At 41.0% G+C, this 23,534-nt stretch overlaps 1 protein-coding gene across 1 annotated transcript in view; it reads right to left on the bottom strand.

Annotated features, from left to right (window-relative positions):
* Positions 1-23,534, bottom strand: part of ADCY1 (adenylate cyclase 1) — a 533,674-nt gene that overhangs the window by 105,600 nt on the left and 404,540 nt on the right. Inside the window, exons 9-10 of the mRNA XM_030206815.1 lie at positions 14,572-14,766; positions 935-1,032 (exon numbers count right to left, since the gene is read on the bottom strand). Coding sequence (XP_030062675.1) covers positions 935-1,032; positions 14,572-14,766 — 293 coding nt within the window. The remainder of the gene's footprint in view (positions 1-934; positions 1,033-14,571; positions 14,767-23,534) is intronic.

Raw genomic sequence — 23,534 nt, 5'->3', positions numbered from 1 at the left:
GTTCTTTGTATGCAGCTGCAGTCTATTTGAAGGACGCCACAGCTAAGTGATATAAAACAAGCATGATTCATTTGATTTTGACTTTGTTTTGGAGTAGCGGTTATTTTTGAAATTGAGCACATCAAGATTTAGCACTTTGTATTGCTTTATGGACATAGAAACACACAATTTTGAAGTTTGCACATATTTATGGTAAATTATGTTCACATAAGTGGTCACAGTGATGTGTGAACATGGTCACCATTGTTAGCAGAGGCAACTGATAGCTCTGTTCCGCATATGTGACACGTTGGTTTTGCGCACAATGACACATTGAGTGATTTCTTATACATTTATAACAATAGATATTATTTAATGCATGCTGTGGCTCTATGTTCCACATAAAGTCATAAAAATTTGGGTAGAAAGTATTTGAAGTGGATTACGTTATATTCTCTTCCTATAGACTTGTTATTTTCAAGATACTTGGAATATTCAGTGCCAGCAGCCAGATTACGTCCAGCATTAAATAACTGGATTTAATTCAGCCCACGACAGTCAGTGCTTTAGTGCTGACTGCCATAGGCTGAATATCGATCCCTTATTGCTTTCTCAAGTCTCATATCTTTTCATTGTAGCCATTGTATTGTTTTACCCTAGTGAGGCACAACAGCAGTTTTTGGTCTGTTTTATTAGACTTTGGTGACATGGGCAACACTTTTGTTTTCTTTATTGATGCCACTGATCCATAGAATGACCGAGAGCCATTACTTGACTGATGGGATAAGGAAGGGAATTAATGCCTCTAAGTGCTTCTTTGTAATGTTCCTCAATGGTGAAAGGTGTCATTGTAAAGATAATAGTTTGAATCCCATTAGACTGAACCAGCTAATTTGATAGTTTGTGTGAGGTAGTCTAGGTGAGCTGTAATGTAAAATGGAAACATTATACTTACTGTGGGATTATTAGAAGGTATACAAGACCAAATAAGGCAGCTAGTATCAGTGAGAGAATTACAGCACTGGTGAAGTATTCATCGTGGAGCTGGTGATACTGCAAATGAAAAACATAAAGGTTTTTTTTTTTGTTGTTGTTGTTGTTCTGAATATTATTGCAAGGGACAATAGTTTTACAAAATGCAAATACAGATTTTTTTTTTTTTTTATGGTAAAATTTCTTCAAATTATTCCTGTGAGCCAAGTCCATAGTAGGGGAAAACTGAGTCATGTTTAAATCACTTGATTCATATTTTACTTTCTCTTGCTGTGTTCTTTTTCACCTCCTTCCTGGCAAAGAATAATGATATCTGAGCAGCACTCAACAACAGTATAAGTATCTTTGATATCAGATTTTATGGGAAGATTGTATGGATCTAGGCCTTGAATACATGTCAGGACAATCAGTCCATCATCCTCTAACAAGTTGTCACTGGAGCACAGTGCTAATATTTTTCCAGTTGTATGCATCAGAGATGGTCTCCTAAGGGCTATATCATTTTGTTAGAATTTATATAGTACAGTAGACAGAGGAGTAGCCTAATGGTTAGAGCAGCACACTGGGAAACAGAGAACCGAAGTTCAAATTGCACAGCCGCTCCTTGTGGACTTGGGCAAGTTACTTAACCCATCCCAAGTCACAGTTTTCCTAGGGCCATTTCACACAACCCACCCCACTCATGGCTATGCCATGGAAACCATCACACCCCATAAGTTGTTCACAGCATGCATGCAGGGGGAACTACCATACCATACAGTACAGTGGCTCAGAGTAGAAACAAATTTATGAATGCACTGCAATCAGCTGTTCAAGTCTGGGGGAACAGAAGTTTTTTAAATACATACTGTAAAGCCTTCACTGTAGGGACTGCCATGCAAGGAACATATACTTGCAGGCTTATGTCTTACATCTAGCATCTTAAAATAGCAGGGATTAAAGGTAAGAAGGAGCCACTTAAAACAGTTAAGCATTTTTCAAATGTATTATAAACCAATGCAATTATATCCAGTTTTATATTGTGGTAAGATCTCTAGCTATTATTATATAAATGTAAATGTTTATTATTCTGAGATTCACAATGTTTAAGCATCTCATTATGTGATCTCTCTCTCTCTCTCTCTCTCTCTCTCTCTCTCTCTCTCTCTCTCTCTCTCTCTCTCTCACACACACACACACTCTTTGTATTTCCTGTTGTTCCTATTCTACAACATGGATACATGTGTTACACTCCCAAATTTAAGAGATTAGAGGAAGGAGCAGGGGTAGGGGGGAAGGAGAGGAGTGCATGCAACACAAATCATGTGCATTCCAATTAAAAATAGGGACTAGGAAATATCAAGTGTACATTAACTCCAGTGACATTTCTTTAGCTTAGCTGCCCTGAGGTTAGTTGATAAAAAGGTCTTGTTAGATTACTAGCTTGCTCCTTTGTGCCAACAGTTTTATTTTGTAAGACCTGTTTTAATTGAAGTCATGGGCACATCAAGCCTGTCTTCCACACTTTAAAGACAGCGGCTTATTAAGACAGAACATACAGGCAGTAGGTGCTCATCAGTTTTCCATCTATCAGGACCCCTAGTGTGCTGCTGAACTGCAAACAAAAAAAAGAAACAGTTGCTTTCTAATTTCTTGTCTGCCTATACAATAATACATTAGGGCCCTTATTTAAGTTTGTTAAGGTTTGCAATTAATGTGTGTAAATTGAAAACAATAGCATTAACTGTTGGTATGTTCCCAGCAGTTCCCTGTTCAGTTAACACCAGGGCTTAATTTGTGCCAGAACAGAGTGGAACAACATTGTGGCACTTTTTTGTGGCCAGAAGTGATGTCCCCACCCCTTTTTCCCTGTCCACACCATAGACTAACTTCTTTACCTCCTGTATGCTCCCCAGCCAGCGAGCCAACATCTCTACTTGCCTCTCAATTCCCCCCCCCCCCCCCTTCGCGATGTATATTTCACAAAGTGTTTTTCATTGTTCAAGACAACCAGCAGAGAATAATGATTAAAACACACTGTTTGTGTGAATCTCAGGCCCTTCTTTCTGATGCACTTCCTAGTTTCAAGGACACGGGAAGCATAAGAGAGAAAGCTCTGTGATGGGTGTGAGCAACATGTATGAATCACTGTTCATCGCTTCTTTCTCTATAACATCAGCAAAATTTGCCCTTTCCTCTCGGAGCACACCACCCGAACACTCGTCCACGCCTTCCTCCTTTGACCTAAGTCATTGGCAAGCCAAAAGTCTGTGTGTAATGTGCTTTTAAAAGGGCCCTAAATCTTTTATGAATGTGCTCCGCTCTAAGAAGCTCTGGGACAGCATTCCAGAGAGTTGGAAGGATAAAGAAAGTGCTACAATGTGTACTAACAACTGATGGTGGTGGTAGTGTTAGTTTTATGTTCAAACAAGGAGCGTAAATGTCTTCAGTTTTTGTAGAACAATCAACCAGGATAAGTATGAAAGGGTATTGGTATGAACTGCCTTATGTGCCAGAACTAGAATTTTAAATTGTGTTTTATATTGAATGGGTAGCAAATGGTACTTCATAAGTAGTGATTTTGCAGAATCAAATCAGCATGCACAACATAGATGAATAGCTATATTTTGAAGTGTTTGTAATCGTTTCAGATTACACATTGTTATTCCTGCATAGATAGAATTACTGTAGTCAAGCCTTGACACTAATAAGACTGGATTAGTGTGTGAAAAGAGGCTTCATCACAAACAAATAATAGCAACTGGCAACAATGTACTCCTCCTACAGTTTGACATGTCCAGTGCGTTTGATATGGTCAACCATGGTATCCTATTGAACATTATGGAATATTTCGGAATTGGAGGAAATGTCTTAAACTGGCTCCATAGCTTCCTAACTGATAGGACGTACCAAGTGATATCTAAATCGATTATATCATCACCATGGAGGCCGAAATATGGAGTGCCTCAGGGATCGCCACTTTCACCAATCCTCTTTAACTTGATGATGTTACCATTGGCCAAAACACTATCTGACCAAGGCCTAAACCCAGACATTTATGCTGATGATGTAACGATATTTATCCTGTTTAAAAATGATTTATCAGAAATTGCAGATAAAATCAACCATAGCTTCCAAACAATGAACTCTTGGGCGGATGCATTCCAGCTAAAGCTAAATACAGAAAAGACTCAATGCCTTATCTTATCATCACAATTTAACAGAACCAACTATACCAATATAAGCATTTCAAATCACACTCTTCCTATTGTGGACACCCTAAGACTCCTGGGAGTCACAATTGACCGAAACCTTACTTTTGATAGTCATGTGAAAAATGTAACAAAGAAGATGTTCCATGCAATGTGGAAATTGAAGAGAGTGAAGCCTTTTTTCCCAAGGGATGTATTCCGTAGATTGGTGCAATCACTTGCACTGAGTCATCTGGATTATTGTAATTCCATCTATGCTGGATGTAAAGCCCATACCATTAAGAGACTCCAGACAGCCCAAAACACTGCAGCCAGACTCATATTTGGAAAAGCGAAATATGAAAGCGCCAGGCCCCTTAGAGAAAAACTGCACTGGCTCCCATTACCTGACTGAATTACATTCAAGATTTGCACCCTGGCTCATAAAATCATCTATGGAGAGGCCCCGATATACATGTCTGATCTTATAGACTTACCAGCAAGAAACACAATAAGCTCATCACGCACTTTCTTAAACCTCCATTACCCCAACTGTAAGGGTGTAAGATACAAATCTCTATATGCATCCAGCTTTTCATACATCTGCACGCAACGTTGGAATGCACTACCGACTATCTTAAAATCTACATATGATTTGACAGCCTTCCGGAAATCACTGAAAACTAACTTATTCAACAAGACTTATATAAAAAATCCTTCATAAAGATTCATCATCAGAACTGTATTAGTACTAATCAACATTGAACTCCTTAATCTGACTACTTTAATTTCACTATTATCATCTAATGTTACTCTTGATCCTACATTTTACATATCTAATATGTATTGATTATTTCTTTACTTCTAATTTTTTTATATCTTATGTACTTTAATTGTATATTATTTTGTTCTCTCATTCCGTAATTGGTGACTGCCATTACGGCATAATGTAACCCACATTGAGCCTGCAAAGAGGTGGGAAAATGCGGGATACAAATGCAGCAAAATAAATAAATAATGCAAACTTTAAAAAAAAAAAAAAAAAAAAAACTTCTTTACTACCGACAAAATATGTGTGGAGAATGATAGTTGATAATCCAATGTTACTCCAAGATATCTGAAAGAGTCAACAACTGGAATAGATTTTCCAAACAAAGATGGAATCAGTGATGGAAGACAACATATTAATAATGCCACGTATTAAATGTAATAATAATCAGAACAACAAGCATACATTGAAATGTCTATACGCAAATGCCATGAGCCTGAGGCATAAGATGGGAGAGCTGGAGTACATTGCGCACAATGAAAAACTGGATATCATAGGCATCTCTGAGACCTGGTGGAAGGAATATAACCAATGGGACACAGTCATACAGGGCTACAAATCATATCGCAGCGATAGGGTGGATAGGATTGGAGGAGGGGTAGCGCTGCATGTAAATGAGAACCTTGACTCAGATAGGCTGCAAATATTGCAGGAGACAAAACCCCGACTGGAATCCTTGTGGATTAAAATTCCACGTGAAAAGGGAAAAGGGATGGTGATAGGAGTGTACTACCGTCCGCCTGGCCAAGACGAGCAGATGGACGTGGCAATGACAAGGGAAATTAGGGGAGCGAATAAAAAGGGCAATGTAATATTAATGGGTGACTTCAATTATCCGGATATAGACTGGATGAATGAAACATCGGTACACGCAAGGGAAGTGAAATTTCTTGATGAAATCAAGGACAGCTTCATGGAACAGCTGGTTCAGGAGCCGACGAGAAAAGGGAAAATACTAGACTTAATCATTAGTGGGGCTCATGATCTGGTTCGGGGGGTAACGGTGCGAGGGCCGCTTGATAACAGTGATCATAATATGATCGGTTTTGATATTGACTAAGAAGTAAGTGAACTCAGGAAATCAAATACACTAGTGTTTAACTTTAAAAAAGGAGACTATGATAAAATGAGGAGAACGGTGAAAAAAAGACTGAGGGGAGTGGCTGAAAGGGTAAAAAACTTGAATCAGGCGTGGATGCTGTTCAAAAACACCATCCTAGAAGTACAGGACAAATATATTCCACATATTAGAAAAAGAGGAAAAAAGACCAAACGCCAGCTGGCGTGGCTAAACAGTAAGGTAAAGGAAGCTATTAGAGCCAAAAAACAATCCTTCAGAAAATGGAGAAGGGAACCGACGGAAGACAATAAGATAAAGCATAAGGAATGTCAAGCCAAATGCAAAAAGGAGATAAGGAGGGCTAAGGAGGACTTTGAAAAATAGTTAGCGATAGAAGCGAAAATACATAGCAAAATTTTTTTTAGGTACAGTATATTAAAAGCAGAATGGACGAGTCGGAAAGACTAAATGATTTCTCTGTAAACTTGGAGGATGTAATGGGGCAGTTCTGCAAACTAAAAAGTAGTAAATCGCTGGGTCCGGATGGTATTCATCCCAGAGTATTAATAGAGCTGAAAAATGAACTTGTGGAGCTGCTGTTAGGAATATGCAATTTATCCCTAAAATCAGGTGTGGTACCGGAAGATTGGAGGGTGGCCAATGTAACGCCGATTTTTAAAAAGGGTTCCACAGGAGATCTGGGAAATTATAGACCGGTGAGTCTGACGTCGGTGCCGGGAAAATGGTGGAGGCTATTATTAAGAATAAAATTACGGAGCACGTACAAAAGCATAGGCTGCTGAGACAAAGTCAGCACGGATTTAGTGAAGGGAAGTCTTGCCTCACAAATCTACTGCATTTTTTCGAGGCGGTGAACAAACATGTGGACAAAGGGGAGCCAGTGGATATTGTATATCTAGATTTTCAGAAGGCGTTTGACAAAGTGCCTCATGAAAGACTCCAAAGGAAACTGGAGAGTCATGGGATCGGAGGCAGTGTATTATTATGGATTAAGAGCTGGTTAAAAGACAGGAAGCAGAGAGTAGGGTTGAATGGTCAGTATTTTCAATGGAGAAGGGTAGTTAGTGGGGTCCCTCAGGGGTCTGTGCTGGGACCGCTGCTTTTTAACATATTTATAAATGACCTTGAGATGGGAGTAACTAGTGAGGTAATTAAATTCGCAGATGACACAAAGAGGGGCATAATCAAACGGCGCCGGCAAAATCGTTCACCGGCGATCTATTTTGGCGGCGCCGCAACAGCTGGCCGGAACTGTATTATCGAAAAAGATGGCCGGCCAACTTTTGTTTCGATAATACGGTTGGGGCCGGCCAAATGCCACAGATCGCCGGGTTTGAGATGGCCGACTTTGTTTTTCAGCGATAATGGAAACTGGAACCGGCCAACTCAAACCCGGCCAAATCCAAGGCATTTGGCCATGGGAGGGGCCAGCATTCGTAGTGCACTGGTACTTCTGGATGTTTAGATCTTGCTGATCAGTTATGATATGACTTACTTGTTCAGGAGTGCTGTATTTTGTGATACTGTTTTGAGAAATGTTCAAGAAAGACTTCATACAAATGAAAAAAGTCCCTGCCGTGCATTTTCCCTTGATGGCCGTCTCTGACATGCACTTCCCTTAATAGCCGTCTTTCTCTCCGAAAGTGCACTTCTCTTAATAGCTGTCTTTCTTCCTGAACAGGGAAATCAAAAGCTTTTGTATACTGCTGGTTTTGTAGTAACAGTGGGATTTGAACCAGCCACCTCTGCATTACAAGACCAGTGATGTAACCACTTGGCCACAGCTCCACTTACTTTGGTGTCCCTCCCTTTTGATTATACCCCTCCACGTCTCTCTCAGCCACTCATAGACAGCTTAATCCCACTGTTACTACTAAAAAAACTGTGAGAGAAAACTGTTTTGATTTCCCTGTTCGGGGAGAAAGCCGGCCATCAAGAGAAAGACGGCTATTAAGGGAAGTGCACGTCAGGGACGGCCATCAAGGGAAAATGAACGGCAGGGACTTTTTTCATTTGTATGAAGTCTTTCTTGAACTCCAGAACAAGTAAGTCATAACATAACTGATCAGCAAGATCCTTTTTTTTTTTTTACGAGCTGGCCGACTGGCTTCCCCTCCTAGGAAGGAAATGTTTTAAAGGTTTTTTTTTTTTGGGTGGGAGGGGGTTGGTGACCACTGGAGGAGTATGGGGAGGTCATCCCCGATTCCTTCCAGTGGTCATCTGGTCAGTTTGGGCATCTTTTTGAGACTTGGTCGTGAAAATAAATAGACCAAGTAAAACCGGCCAAATGCTCGTCATCGCCGTTTTTCTTTTTTCAATTATCAGCTGAAGCCGGCCATATCGTAAGCACGCCCACATCCCACCTTCACTACCCTGCTGACACGCCCCCTTGAAGTTTAGCCGCCTCCGCGACGGAATGCCAGCGAGTGTGTCCAAAAATCGGCTTTCGATTATACCGATTTGGCTGGTTTTAGGAGATGGCCGGCCATCTCCCGATTTGTGTCAGAAGATCGCCGGCGATCTCTTTCGAAAATAAGCCTGAAAGTTATCCAGAGTCGTCTCGTCGCGGGAGGAGTGTGAAAGATTACAAGAGGACCTCGTGAGACTGGGGGATTGGGCGTCCAAATGGCAGATGAAGTTCACCGTTGACAAGTGCAAAGTGATGCACGTGGGAAGGAGGAACCCGAATTACGGCTATGTCATGCAAGGTTCCGCTTTAGGAGTTATGGACCGAGAAAGGGATCTGGGAGTCATCGTGGATAGAACGTTGAAATCTTCCGCTCAATGTGCTGCGGCGGCTAAGAAGGCGAACAGAATGTTGAGTAATATTAGAAAAGGGATGGAAAACAAACATGAGGATGTTATAATGCCGTTATATCGCTCCATGGTGCGACCGCACCTGGAGTATTGTGTTCAGTTCTGGTCGCCTCATCTCAAAAAAGATATAAAGGAATTGGAGAAGGTGCAGAGAAAGGTGACAAAAATGATAAAAGGGATGGGACGACTACCTTATGAGGAGAGGTTAAGACGGCTAGGACTCTTTAGCCTGCAGAAAAGGCGGCTGAGGGGTGATATGATAGAGGTCTACAAAATAATGAGTGGGGTAGAGTGGACAGATATGAAGCATTTGTTTACGCTTTCTAACAATAATAGAACTAGGGGACACAAGATGAAATTAGAATGTGGTAGGTTTAAAACAAATTGGAGAAAGTTTTTCTTTACTCAGCATGTGGTTAGACTCTGGAACTCATTGCCGGAGAAGGTAGTGACAGCAGCTGGCCTTGCTGAGTTTAAAGGGGGTCTGGACAGATTCCTGAAGAAAAAGTCCATTGATCGTTATTAAATTCTGGGTTTTTGCCAGGTTCTTGGGGCCTGGATTGGCTGCTGTCGGAGACAGAGTGCTGGGCTTGATGGACCTTTGGTCTTTTCCCAGCGTGGCAGTGCTTATGTACTTATGTACTTATATGGTCATTCAGGGTGGCCAGTGAACCAATATGCAGTGGTTTCTTCTGGGTTAAGAACCCAAATGGTGAACTGACATCCAATCTGCTACAGGTTCTAAACAACTCTGTAGTGGGTGAAGATCAGGATCAGAAAAATTGTATAGTGAGCTAACAAAATATCATCTTCACAATAAAAAATGCTAATGCCCAGGTCACAGTACCGCAAGATGCAAAAGCAGCCAAAGGAGGAGTGAGTGGGCTTCACTCCTGCCCCATCACGCCTCACTGGACCACGAGAGATACAGGTAGGCCTAGAGGGGGCCCTACCTAGACCTGGTGGAGGGTTGGAGTTTGGGGGTATGATGATGGGTTGGGGGATTCAAATGGTGGTGAGTTGGGGGAGGGGGAGGAAAGGTGGCAAGCAGCATTGGGGGCTTTGGCAGGAGGGGAGAAATTTTTAAAAGAAAGGTTATGTGGGCCCTAGCTGAATATTGTCCGGGATCCGCATAAGCTCCATCAGCCAGTCCCATAGAAATGATCCTTGAATATTCAGTGCTGGTTCCCGGACATGGCCTGACATTGAATACTGGGGGCTAATCTAGCTGGCGATGGCCAGTGGTTTAAAAAAATGCTGACCACCACCAGCTGAATATCGAGGGGTGTAATTTATATACATTCCTGCTGCATAAGGCACTGTCAGATGTTCCAGATCTAACAAATGTAAGGCTCACTGATACAAGGATCGCTAGCATTCTATAATGGAATCTTGACACCCAGAAGCCATTCAGGCTCATTTTCGAAAGACATAAATCAGTACTTGGACATCCATCTCTCAGACATGTCCAAAGCAGTATAATTGAAACCTGATTTTGGACGTCTCTAACTGAAGTCCGTTGCAAGGATGTCCAAATTTCAAGGAGGCGTATCGAAGGCATGGTGAAGGCGGGATTTGGGCGTTCCTAAGACTTGGACGTCTTTGACCCATAATCGAAAAAAGCAGAGATGTCCATGACTACAACTTGGACATTTTCACCCGGACGTGTTTTTATTACGAATAAGGCACAAAAACGTACCTGAAATGACCAGATGACCACCGGAGGGAATCGGGGATGACCTCCCCTTACTCCCCCAGTGGGCACTAACCCCCTCCCACCCTCCAAAAAACATCATTAAAAATATTACGTGCCAGCCTCAGATGTCATACTCAGGTCCATGACAGCACATGCAGGTCCCTGGAGCAGTTTTAGTGGGTGCAGTGCACTTCAGGCAGGTGGACCCAGGCCCATACCCCCCTACCTGTTATATTTGTGGAGGAAACAGCGAGTCCTCCAAAACTTACCAGAAACCCTCTGTACCCATATATAGGTGCCCCCCTTCACCTGTAATGGCTGTGGTAGTGGTGTACAGTTGGGGGGTAGTGGGTTTTTGGGAGAGAGGTTTAGGGGTCTCAGCACACAAGGTAAAGGAGCTATGTACCTAAGGACATCCTTGGTATTTTCGAAACGAAAGATGGATGTCCATCTTTTTTCGAAAATACGCTTTTCCCCGCCTCTGGATTTGGACGTTTTACAAAGACGTCCAAATCCCAACTTAGACGTTTCTTTTGAAAATGCCTCTCATTGTAAAATAGATTCTCACCTTGCAATATTGGGCACCCAAATGGAGGCATCCACTTATAGAAATGTCCCTTAATGCATGCTATCAGCCAAAATTAAGGAACATTGTGGGTAATTTGATAAAGTTAGTTCCACATGTAAAGCCTTTAGTATACGCAGAAAAGGTTTTTATGAAATTGTATGACTGCATGAGCACATCTAAGTCTGCAAATTAGTTTATGCAATCTCTATGTGGCAATCCCAAAGGTGTAGTTTGGGTGACATGGAGGCAGAGATGCAATATACACATGTATTTGCCTGATGAGTAATGCTATAACTGGGTGCCTATAGTTATGTGCGTCTTGGGGGACAAGTTCACAGAAAAGCAGCACTTGCATGTGTAAGTGTGCTAGGCACTATTTTATAAGACAGTGTATGAGTGCCATAGTGGTAACTGCAAGGGGGTGTACACAAGGGAGTAACATGGGAGGGGCATGAACATATCTCCATTAACTGTTTTTTGCAGTGTCATAGCTGTTTCAGAGACCTGCATTAAGCACTTAACTCAGGTCAAAAGCTGTGTTGAACACCTAATATGTTTTAGAACAATAGGCCTCTTACTAACATAAGCATTGCTATACCAGGACATACTGAAGGGGAAAGAGGGGAATGGGAATTTTTGTGGTTACAATCAAAGCAGTTTACATATTATACAGAAGTACTTATTTTTGCACGTGGGGCAATGGAGGGTTAAATGACTTGTCTAGAGTCACAAGGAACTATAGTGGGAACTGAACCCAGTTCCCCAGGATCAAAGGGTACTTCACTAACTGCTACGCTGCTCCTCTACTCCAGCAAGGTCTAGCAAGCCCAGAATCCTGTTTCCAACAGTGGTCAAACCAAGTCAAAAGGACGTTATGCTGCTTATCCTAGAAACAAGCAGTGGATTTTCCCCAAATCCATCCATTTTTAAACCCTGCCAAGCTAACTGCTTTTACTACATTCACTGGAAACAAATTCCAGAGTTTAATTACATGTTGAGTGAAGAAATATTTTCTCTGGTTTGTTTTAAATTTACTACTTATAATTTCATTGTGCATCCTCTAGTCCTAGTATTTTTGGAAAGAGTAAACAAGGGACTCAGATCTACCCATTCCACTCCACTCAGTATTTTATAGACCTCTATCATATCTTCCTTCAGCCGTCTCTTCTCCAAGTTGAACAACCCTAGCTGCTTTAGCCTTTCCTCAAAGGGAAGTTGTCCCATCCCCTTTATCATTTTCGTCGCCATTCTGTGTACCTTTTCTAATTCCACTATATCTTTCTTTGAGATGTGGTGACTACAGAGTATTTAAGGTGCGGTCCCATCATCTCGCATCAGTTCTATATAGGATATGAATCTAGGCTTAGTGTGACATTAAGGGGCCCTTTTACTAAAGGGTTGGCTCGTGGAAACAGGCTTGCCATGGAACTACTGCAAGGCTACCGCAGGAGCACAGCAGTAGTTCCCACCCCCAGTGTGCACCATTTCTGGCACTATAAAAATATTTTCTATTTTTGTAGCGCTTGTGCTTACCCAGCAGTAATCGGGTAGAACCATGCGCTGCCTGGTTACCACCGGGTTAGCATGGGAGTCCTTACTGCCACCCCTCCCCCCCAAAAAAATGGCTGCATGGCAAATGATTCATTTACCGCACGAGCATTTCCTTTCCAGAAAAAAAAAAAAGCTTTTTACCCGCTGCGGTAAAAAGGGGGTTCTCAGCATGCATCAAAAGCACGCGCTGATGCTAGTGCAAACCTCCTTTTACAGCAGCTTAGGAAAAGGACCCCTAAGATTTTTTTCTGTACTGTCATAACAGAGATAATCTTCTAAACATTAACCATTAATTTCTCTTTTACGTCTTTTGAAAAGTTCCATAATGAAAAGCGCTCACAGGTGCAAAATATGACTCTCCAAAAATGAAATTCAAAACATTGTACTCTACAGCATAAAAAGTCAACCGAATACTGATGTAAAATATGTAAGATGAAATCATAAAAACAACATCATGTTATATTCAAACAAAGATTTCTAGGTTGTTGATTCTTTGAAAAGAAAATTGTCTGTTGCACCTGATTCATTCAGGGGTCCTTTTACTAAAGAGTGTTAAACCCATAACGGCTTGCATGTGCTAATCTGTGCATTAATAATATTTAAAAAAATATTATTGGGAGAGGATGTATCATAGGCAGAGAGTGGACATTCCTGCTTTATCCAGCCAGTGCATTATGATTAGCACATGCAAACTGGATATTGCTCAGTTAATGCAGGAGCATTTAGTGCTTCCTAAATAGGAAGCAGTAAGTGCTCCAACGTTAATTTTTTACAGGTACCATGCGCTAATGGGAAAATGAGCACATAACCCGCAAATAAAAAGAATGAAAAAAACCCTAAAAAAGGCACCATGTTAAATCTGGGCTTAGCATGAAGAAAAGGCCCACATTAAATCATGTTTCGCGAGGCAGGCCAGCTAAGTGCTGCAATCGGCGCTGACCCCGAATATTCAATGCCGGCCAGATCCAGTGACCGGCATTGAATATCTGGGTTTATTTTGGGCCCGCTTAAAGTTAACCGACAAGTTAATATTCAGGCCAGTTAATAGGGCCAAAGATAGGAATGCTATTTAGGTGGTCCAATTTTGCCACTAAACTTAGCCGGCAAAGCGCTGAATATTCTTGGTTAGCTGGTTATATCACATGATATAGATGGTTAGCCACTAGGTACTAATATTTAGCAGAGATAACCGGCTATATCATGCTGAATACTAGCACATAGGGGTCCTTTTACTAAGGTGCCCCATAAAATGGCCTGCGCTGGTGTAGATGCATGTATTGGGCGTGTGCAGATCCACTGTTCAGTGTACCTGCAAAAAAAGGCCCTTTTTGGCCAAAAATGGATGCGTGGCAAAATGAAAATTGGCGCACATCCATTTTGGGCCTGAGTCCTTACCGCCACCCATTGACCTAGCGGTAAGGTCTCATGCGTTAACTGGGCAGTAATCGTCAGTGTGCATACAATGCCGATTACTGTCCAGTTAGCGCCATGCGCCAGAAATTTTCTGGGGCGCATAGTGGGCATGAATAGAAAATGAAATTACCACCCAAGCCATGCGGTAGCCAGGCAGCAGTTCAAAACTGCCGCATATAGGACACGCGCACATGCCTATGCGGTTTAGTAAAAGGGCCCCTTAGTTGGCTGACTGCTATTTAACTGGCTAGGAGTCGTTCCCGGCCAGTTAAATAGTGCTAAATATTGACCGGATTAAGTCCAGATTTTATCACACTTTAGTGAAAGGCCCCTCAAAAAGATATCTTTACTTAGTGGAATTCAGATGTGATGGAAAGCCTTGGTTTCCACATATCTTTTCCTGGCTAACACACTGCTTATGACAGATTTCATAACATGCCTTGGGAAGTTACAGTTTCCAGCACTGACACTTACTTTCTGTTCGCGTTCAATATGTTTATACTTTAGGGTAATGAAATTCAAGTCTGCCATCTCTGACTCAGTTTGTCGAGCCTCTATCAATCGACCGATGTATCGGTTTACTCGAGTTCCTGGAGTGTTGTGGATTATATTTGTAGAAAAGGAAGAACGGTTCCTGAGTTTTTCAGAGGCTGTCCTTAATGCTCTCCTCTGCAGCACAGATAAAAGCAACAGGTATTAAAAAAATCACTGTGTTGACATTCTGAAGATACATTTTGCCTTACCTGGATGTGTCGTTGAAAGGTTATACTAAAGTGGACTTTCATCAATATAAACCAAGTTGTAAAACTGAGGCATATGGTTTATTTACAAGATGTTGTTTGATGCCTTGTAGGACACAGCAGCTCAGGTTATTGGGTAAGATCTTTGTTTTTTCATATTTAACTGCAAAATTAACATTTAAGATGATTTGGTCATATGCTGACATCAGTAAACAATGGGGCCATTTTACAAAGACGTGTATGGGCCTATGTCTGTCCAGCATGCACCAAATCAGCATTACCACCTGGCTACAGCATTGCTCTGGACCATAATTCTGAATTTGGCGTGTGCCAAAAACACACGGTAGAAAATATTTTCTATTTTCCCACCATGTGGTGCTTACCCAGTGGTAAATGGCAGTGGGCATGCACTGAATGCCTACCGCCCAGGTAGCACATGAGGCCTTACCAGTAAGTCAGTGGGTGGTGGTAAGGTCTCAGGCTGAAAATGGATGCAAACTGGTTTTTACTTTGTTGCACATTCATTTTCCAGCCCCTTAAAAAAGGCCCTTTTTCCAGGATGCGGTAAACACTGGCCCGGCACGCAAACAAAGGACACACTCGCACTGCCACAGGCCACTTTTTGTTACAGCTTAGTAAAAAGGCCCAATGTCAGCTACTGAAAGAATCAACCTGAGACTTCTTTTTTATCCATTTTATCAGGTGACCGCTTTTATAATAGTTTCCTGAAAGGTGAGCAGTATGGATATGAACGGAGAAAAATAATTTGGTTCAATTTCAGATCATTTTCAGACTTTGTTTCAGATGTTTAGACATTTTTTGGTTCATTTCAAGAATGAAAAAATGTTTTAATGGATGTTAGAATATTTTATTGTGTCCAAATCAACTTTAAGTGCAGGTAAGTTGAAGGTTTTACATGTGCTAAATTGATTATGCATGCACAAATTTGTCAAGGCACTAAAATGTAATTCCCACTAAGAAATGCACATCTGTGAGGAGCAAGTATGATTTTTTTCCTTCAAATTTAGTTTAGATTATTTATCACTCAAGGATGACTATAAAATTATGTTCTACTTTACAAACAATAAAACGAGTGAACCAGTAAAACTCACTTCCTAGAACTACTGCATTGAGCCCTTAGTGTGTTTGGTTATGAGAGTTGATGTGTAAATCAAAAACATTAACAAAGGCCTTTTTATAATAAGCAAATGCACATTAAACTTTTATTTAGTATAAGGATTTGGGGCTTAATATGCCTTCCCTGACATAATACAATCAGCGCCATTACTTGGGTACAACTTCACATACTAGTTGTAGTCGGTATAATATACTAATTCTCAAACAACTGTTATATATTTTTTACATCATCAATCTTTATTACATTGCCTTTAACCTTTATTACCTTGAGAAAATCTTACCTACTATGCTGTTTGAGTATTTAAAATCTTTTCTCACACATACCAAAGACTATCATACATAAACCACACACACTCATCAAATTTTAAGGATCACTTAAGTTCATATAATGAGGAGATCAGTCCATGTTTCTTACAGTCACTTCCAGTTGTTAATTATACTTTTACCGAGATCCAATAGTCTATCACTGAAGTCAAACTCCATGCAATAAAGTGTTACTTTTTAGCACAATCTTCACCGCTCCAGTCCACTCGAAGCTCCGAGTGGACTGGAGCGCTGAAGATTGTGCTAAGTGACATTTTATTGCATGGAGTTTGACTTCAGTGATAGACTATTGGATCTCGGTAAAAGTATAATTAACAACTGGAAGTGTTAATTTAGGCTGGTCTCCTGAAGTCTGAACTGAAGCATCTACAGACACTTCAGAACACTGTGGCTCAGTTACTTTATTCAGCCCAACGCAGTGAACATGTTACACCTTTGTTTAAGAGACTTCACTGGTTTCCTGTTTATTTTCGAGTTCAGTTCAAATTTCTTACTCTAGTCTTCAAAGCCATTTGGATAGGTCTCCCTGATACTTAGCAAAGCTCACTATCCCATATGTTGCCGTCCGTAACCTCCAATTCATGAATGATTTTAAGTTGGTCCTTCCCAATCCTAGATAGGGTTAATGGGAGGTGACAAGAAAATGTGCCTTCTATTTTATGGCTCCTTTTTTATGGAATGGGCTTTCTTTAGAAATTTGATGCAAGCATTTAAGATTATGTTAAAACCCCACCTTTGTACTAAGGCTTACTCTTAGAAGTAACGATTTATTGGGTATTGGAAAGGGCAGGTGGCTCCTTAGCATTTCAGGGTACAGTGCTAGGTTTTGATGTGAATGTCCTTGATATCATTGTGTTCTTTCCTACTATCCATTGGCATTCCTTTTCTTAACTGTTTGTTCTTAATTATAATTTCACATCACTTTGATTTCACATCACTTTTGACCTCCCGCAGGAGGTGGTGGAGATGAAAACGGTAACGGAATTCAAACATGCGTGGGATAAACATAAAGGAATCCTGCTCAGAAAGAAGGGATCCCCAGAAGCTTAGCCGAGATTGGGAGGCAGAGCCGGTGGTGGGAGGCAGGGCTAGTGGTTGGGAGGCAGGGCTAGTGCTGGGCAGACTTATACGATCTGTGCCCTGAAAATGGCAGATACAAATCAAGGTAAGGTATACACAAAAAGTAGCACATATGAGTTTATCTTGTTGGGCAAACTGGATGGACTGTGTAGGTCTTTTTCTGCCGTCATCTACTATGTTACTATGATTTACTTGTTACAAAAAAGCAATTAATAAAGTTTTAATAAATATAAACATAAACAAAGCTGGTCTGAAATCATAAAAGTAGGAGGAATGGCTCTTGTCTTCTTCTGTGGTGCTAAATGAAGTGCTTGTACAGCTTTCAGTTACACCAGCACATAATATAAATTTACTCACTGCACATGAGCACTGATCGTTCCCTTGACTGATAGGTGTCTGATGCACACTAGTAAAAAAGACGTGTGAATGAGAAAGTATGTGAACCACAAGTGTGAACAGTGATTGTGTAACTGTGATTGTTTTAATAGAAAGGAAAAAAAAAAGAAGAGGCTGCAATTAGGATAGTTTTTTTGAACATTTTCTTTAAAAAACATAAATATACCTCATTCATGGAAAGTGAGCCCCATTACTGCCCAAAGTTTTTTAAAAATGCAGAACAGTGGTTCAGCACCTTCCTTGTCCCCTAGTACTTACTCCTCTTTCCAATTCTTTAGGCACCCCCCCCAAATCAGTACCCTCTCCCCTGATAGCACCCTCCTTACTCCACTCCCCTGAACAGGACCCCCATGAGGAGACCCCCAAACAACATAACCCAAGCAGAACCCACTCAAGCAGATCTTCCACAAAAGACAAAGCCCAAATCTCCCCCCAACCTCTGACCCCCCACCCAAAAAACTCTCCCTGGGGTTCACTGGTAAGCTAGTGACATGGGGTAAGAGTGGTCCCAATCTGCTGCTAGATTACCAGAAAGCTCCAAGATGAGGCCTACAGAGGGTCAGGTTGGGTTACGTGAAAGGGGAGAGGGGTTTTCTTGGGAGGGTCAAGAACATAGCAGGTGGTATACTGGGTCACACCAAAGGTACATCAAGCCCAATATGCTTTTCTGACAGTGGCCTATTCAGGTCACCAGGAAATACCTGGTAGAGCCCGAAGTGTGTGTGCAGGGGTGGGGCTGCATTGCAAGGGTGGGTGCTGTCAGGGTGGGGAATACTGATCAATGTGGGGGGGGGGAAGGAAATGTCCACGAGGATACTGATCAGAAGGGGGAAAGTGCCAGGTGTAAATGGAAAGGGGGCAAGTGATGGGGGGAGATTGGGAGGATGATGAACCGTTACTGCAGCGGTTTTTTTTTTTTTTTTAATTTGGACAGTAGTTGCACATTGGATGACCATGCCTTGTCACCACCCCTTTTCCACCCATGACCTGCCCCTATGTGTGCTAAAAATACCAATCTGAGTGGCTTCTTCTCAATATATAATTTCTGGAACCACTATAGTTTCTCTCTCTATCACCCTTGGTTCCAAGACTCAAGAACTTAAAACACTACAGTGTCTTCATCTACTACACAAGTGTTTTATCTACTTCATAGTGACCTCAGCTGTGCTCATTGCCAGCAATGTTTTTTTGGCAATGGATCAAGCACACAATTCTTCATTGGCTCACTTTTAATGCCACTTTTACTTATTTTATATTTTATATTTATATATATTGTTTCACATACTCATCTTAATGAGTTGTATCAGGTCAGGGGATTGTTGTTAATGCCCGACATGCATGTATCGCCCTTGTCCAGGGCTGTCTCAAGGGCTGACCCCCTTGCCGTCTTAGTGTCAGCTTTGCTTTATAGTTAAAGGGATGCATCCCCGCAAAGGGATACATCCCTTTAACCAGAACCAGGTTTGGGAACCACTGGCTTACACTACTCCAGATTTAGCATATGAAGTCTCATTTGCAGATTTTTATGTGTTTTAGAATGTGAGGTCTCATAATATGAATATTATATAGGCTTATGCTGGTGCTGGCATATGCCAAAGTGCATCATAATATAATATTTTGCATTGCAACAAATTTTGTATTCTGCCTATATTCTGTGTGGTTTTCTAATATATTTTTAGAAAGCATCAGATTGTCTGCTGCAGCTCTGTGAGAACAAACCCTGAAATGAGATTTAAGGCTAGTTTTTGTCTTGCTTTTGAAAGGATGGGAGGGGAAGGGTGGTAACAATCCACAGACTAACCGGTGAGTTTGTTTGTCCTTTTTTAAATATAGTTTCCCTAGGAGGGAGAATGAGTTTGACATGTGTGTTTTAGCCCTTCTTCAGCAATTTAACAAAATAAAAATTGCAGCAAACCTGTACCATTTAACCCCTTCTGAGTTCCACCACCCCTGCCTAGCCCGATGAATACTGCAAGTGCTTGATATGTCATGTTTTCTGTGTTCTAGGAGGTGCTCAGCGGTGGTCAAGAGCCTCACAGGACTTGGACGTTGTAGCAAAACTGATGATTTTTGAAGCTAAGGTGTTGGAAAAGGGGGATCCAGAAAAGAGAGAAGACAGACTCAGAAGCTCGTTTCCCCTGCAGGTACCTAGCAGCACTGGAACTTGATATTTTTAGGGAGCATCAGTTGCATTGTGCTTACATCATTTGTTTCATTTCTGTTGTAATGAATGTACTTCCATGCTGCCTATTATGGTATCATTCACATCCTGCTGAAATCAATCATATTTCCATTCTTTGATTTGTAGTTCTGTTAAATGTGTATAGTTCTGATACTGTATCATGTTAGTCCTATTACTAGGATTCAATTTGTCATCTCCAAGTTTACCTCATTGATGTATTAATTTTTATATTTCATTTGCTATTGTTATGCTATTAACAAAACTGTAAGTTTTATGTAAAGCTGTATCAGCTGTTCACCACTTTAGCTGAAATTCTTTATTATAAGTGCCTAATACAGCAAAAATGTCCTAAAGTGGGACACGATAAAGCACTCTGTGTTAATTTTGCCATCTGTGTGCACTAGAGCATGGTATATATTTAAAAGGGGCATATTACGAGCAGAGAATAGACATGAATGCAGTAAGTGCTCCCATGGCAATTTTTTTTAAATGGCTCCGTGCTAATACTACTGCAGAATTTTTACTGTGGTGGCTGATTTTAATGTGCTATAGCTGTTGGTGCGGGTCCATGCTAACATCTACTGTGCAGGAAAATCCATGATAGTTGCTTAGCACAGCTTACTGAAAGGGCCTCACAGTTAAAGAGCTGATTTGCGTGAAATTGTACAAGAAACTAAATAGACTTTTACTAGCAGTGAACTCTTAAAATTTCACAAATAGCAGTTAGTTTAGCAGGGTTTAAAAAAAGGTTTGGCTAACTTCCTAAAAGAAAAGTCCATAAGCCATTATTAAGATGGACTTGGGAAAATCCACTGCTTAATTCTAGGATAAGCAGCATAAAATCTGTTTTACTGTTCTGGGATCTTGCCAGGTACCTGTGACCTGGATTGGTCATTATTGGAAACAGGATACTGGATTTCATGGACCTTTGATCTGTCCCAGTAAGGCAACACTTATGTTCTTATGCTCTAGAAACGGGCTTAGCACGCAGGAATAGGGCAGCATAACAATGCACTAAGCCCATTTCTTAGCACATCTTGGTAAAAGGGCCCCTTAGAGAATTCTGACAGACTGTTGCTTCCTACTAGCTTTCTGAATTATCCCAAAATTAAAGTTTAAAAATATCAAAATCTCTTCCATGGGATATGAAGGTAGGAAGTGCACAGTTGTGTCTGCTCTCTAATTTGGACTTAAACCAGGGTAAATATATTTGGTTATGAGAGCTCCCAGAGGTAAATCAAATTTAAGTGGGAATGTGTATAGGCATAATGAAAGAAATTAGTAGAGACAGTAATGGTGGCTCGTCCTCCTGTGAACTCAATGTCCATTTCCAGACTGTGACAAACATCATCTTCTTTGACAGTACTAGCTATTAGTTTTTATGATAGTTTGTGTTCAGTCTTTTGGCACTATTCATCCTCCAGAGATCTGAGGTGAATGAGCATAACCAGCTCTAAAATTCCTGTGACATTCTGTTGACACTGGCTTGATAAAGCACATCTGTTTTAATTGAACTGGCATTTCAGAGATAATTAGCATTGCTTTATAATCTGCTCTCTGAACAAATCAATCTTTTGTCCTGACTCCTCTTTTTTTTTTTTTCATTGTACATCTATTTTTTACAAATGCATCTGATCAGAGTGATCCCCAACACAAATATAGAGAAATATATATATAGTTATTTATTTGTTACATTTGTATCCCACCTTTTCCCACTTATTAGTAGGCTCAAAGTGGATTACATAGTTCCGGAGAGGTGGTTCCAGACTCCGGTGTGAACAAATACAGTGTTGGGATAATGTTACAGTGACAAATGCAGTAATGAAATATCAGTAAATAGGTTGGGATGGTTCATCCCAAGCAGAATGTTAGGGTGTGATCATGTGTCGGGGTAGAGTACTGTCCGTTTCCTGATTAAATTGCCATATTACATTATTCGGTATTTATGTCAGATCTGAAAAGGTGAGTCTTTAGGTTTCTTCGGAATTCAAGATGATTATTCGTGGATTTCAGGTGTTTTGGTAGAGTATTCCAGAGCTGTGTGCATATATACCTATATCTATGTATCTATATACTACCACTAATCATTTTAATAGTGCTACTGGATGTACACAGCACTGGGCACATTATATGCAGGTACTTCCTTTGTCTCTAAAGGGCTCACAATCTAAGAGCCCAGCTTACTAAGCCGCATTGTAGGCGTGCTAGCGTTTTTAGTGCATGCTAAAAATTAGGGCACGCTAACACAAGAGACACCCATGGGTGTCTCTAGTTTTAGCACACCCTCATCTTTAGCATGTGGTAAAAACACTAGTGCACCTTAGTAAACAGGGCCCTAAGTTTTGTTGTTGTTGTTTAAACTTATAGCAGTATCTATGGTAGATAGATTATAGGCATCTATTTATATCTATGTATCTATCTATATCTCTGTAAGTGAAGTTACTCACCTGTAACAGATGTTCTCCGAGGACTGCAGGACAAGTATTCTCACATGTGGGTGGCATTACTAATTGAGCCCCAGTGACGATGATGCTCAGTGTTCTGTAAGTTCTAGAAACCTTTGACAGGCCCCCACCATGCATGCACAAGTTCCTTCCTGCTTGCCAGATTGACATGGGAAATGTTGTTGGCTAAAACCCATTATGGGGCTAATATTCAGCCGGCAGGAGGCATCCCGCATAAGTGCCAAGGTTGGTGCTGACCCCGGATATTCAATGCTGGGCTGTTTCCATTGACCGGCATTGAATATCTGCTTTTTTTTTGGCTGACTCTAACTTAACTAGATAAGCAAATATTCAATACTGGCCAATTAATAGCGGGCAAAGATAGGTCTGCTATTTATGCAGTTGGCTGCTAAATTTAGCTGGCTAGCGCTGAATATTTATGGGTAGCTGGCTACATTGCACAACATAGCCAGTTAGTGGTTAGCCACAAATATTCAGCAGAGATAACCAGCTATCTCCTGCTGAATATTAGCAGTTAGCCGACTAAACGCTATTTAACCAGCCGGGAGTCGTTCCTGGCTGGTTATATAGTGCTGAATATTGGGGGGAAAGAATTTAACTCCTACGGGAGATAGGAGTGTATGTGAGATTATTTGTCTTGCTGCCCTCAGAGAATATCTGTTATAGGTGAGTAACTTCACTTTCTCCAAGGACAAGCAGTACATAATATACTCACATGTGGGAATCCCTAGCTACCAGGCTCACCGAAGACAACAAACAACAGTCAATAGGGACTTGCAACAGCAAGGCCAATGAGAACCAATAACACTAACAAATAAACAGACTTGCTGTGAAGGTGCTGCCTGAAAAAAACAAAAGAATGAACCTAGGAGGATGGAGTTGGATTCTATACTCCAAAAAATTCTTCAGAACTGTCTGACTGAACCAACTGTTTCGCTGGGTATTTACTCAAGGTAAAAATGAGATGTGAATGTGTGGACTGAAAACCACTTTTCAGATCTACAAATCTCTTCAAATGGGTTACTGATGTAGTCATGGTTCTGACATTGTGAGCCATGATATGACCCTCCAAAGTCAGCTCGGCCTGGGCATAAGTGAAAGAGATGCAATCAG

The sequence above is a fragment of the Microcaecilia unicolor genome, chromosome 1 (assembly GCF_901765095.1).
Source record: "Microcaecilia unicolor chromosome 1, aMicUni1.1, whole genome shotgun sequence".
NCBI lineage: Eukaryota > Metazoa > Chordata > Amphibia > Gymnophiona > Siphonopidae > Microcaecilia > Microcaecilia unicolor.
The sequence above is the reverse complement of the archived record's forward strand: the minus strand, read 5'-3'. Positions and strand labels throughout refer to the sequence as shown.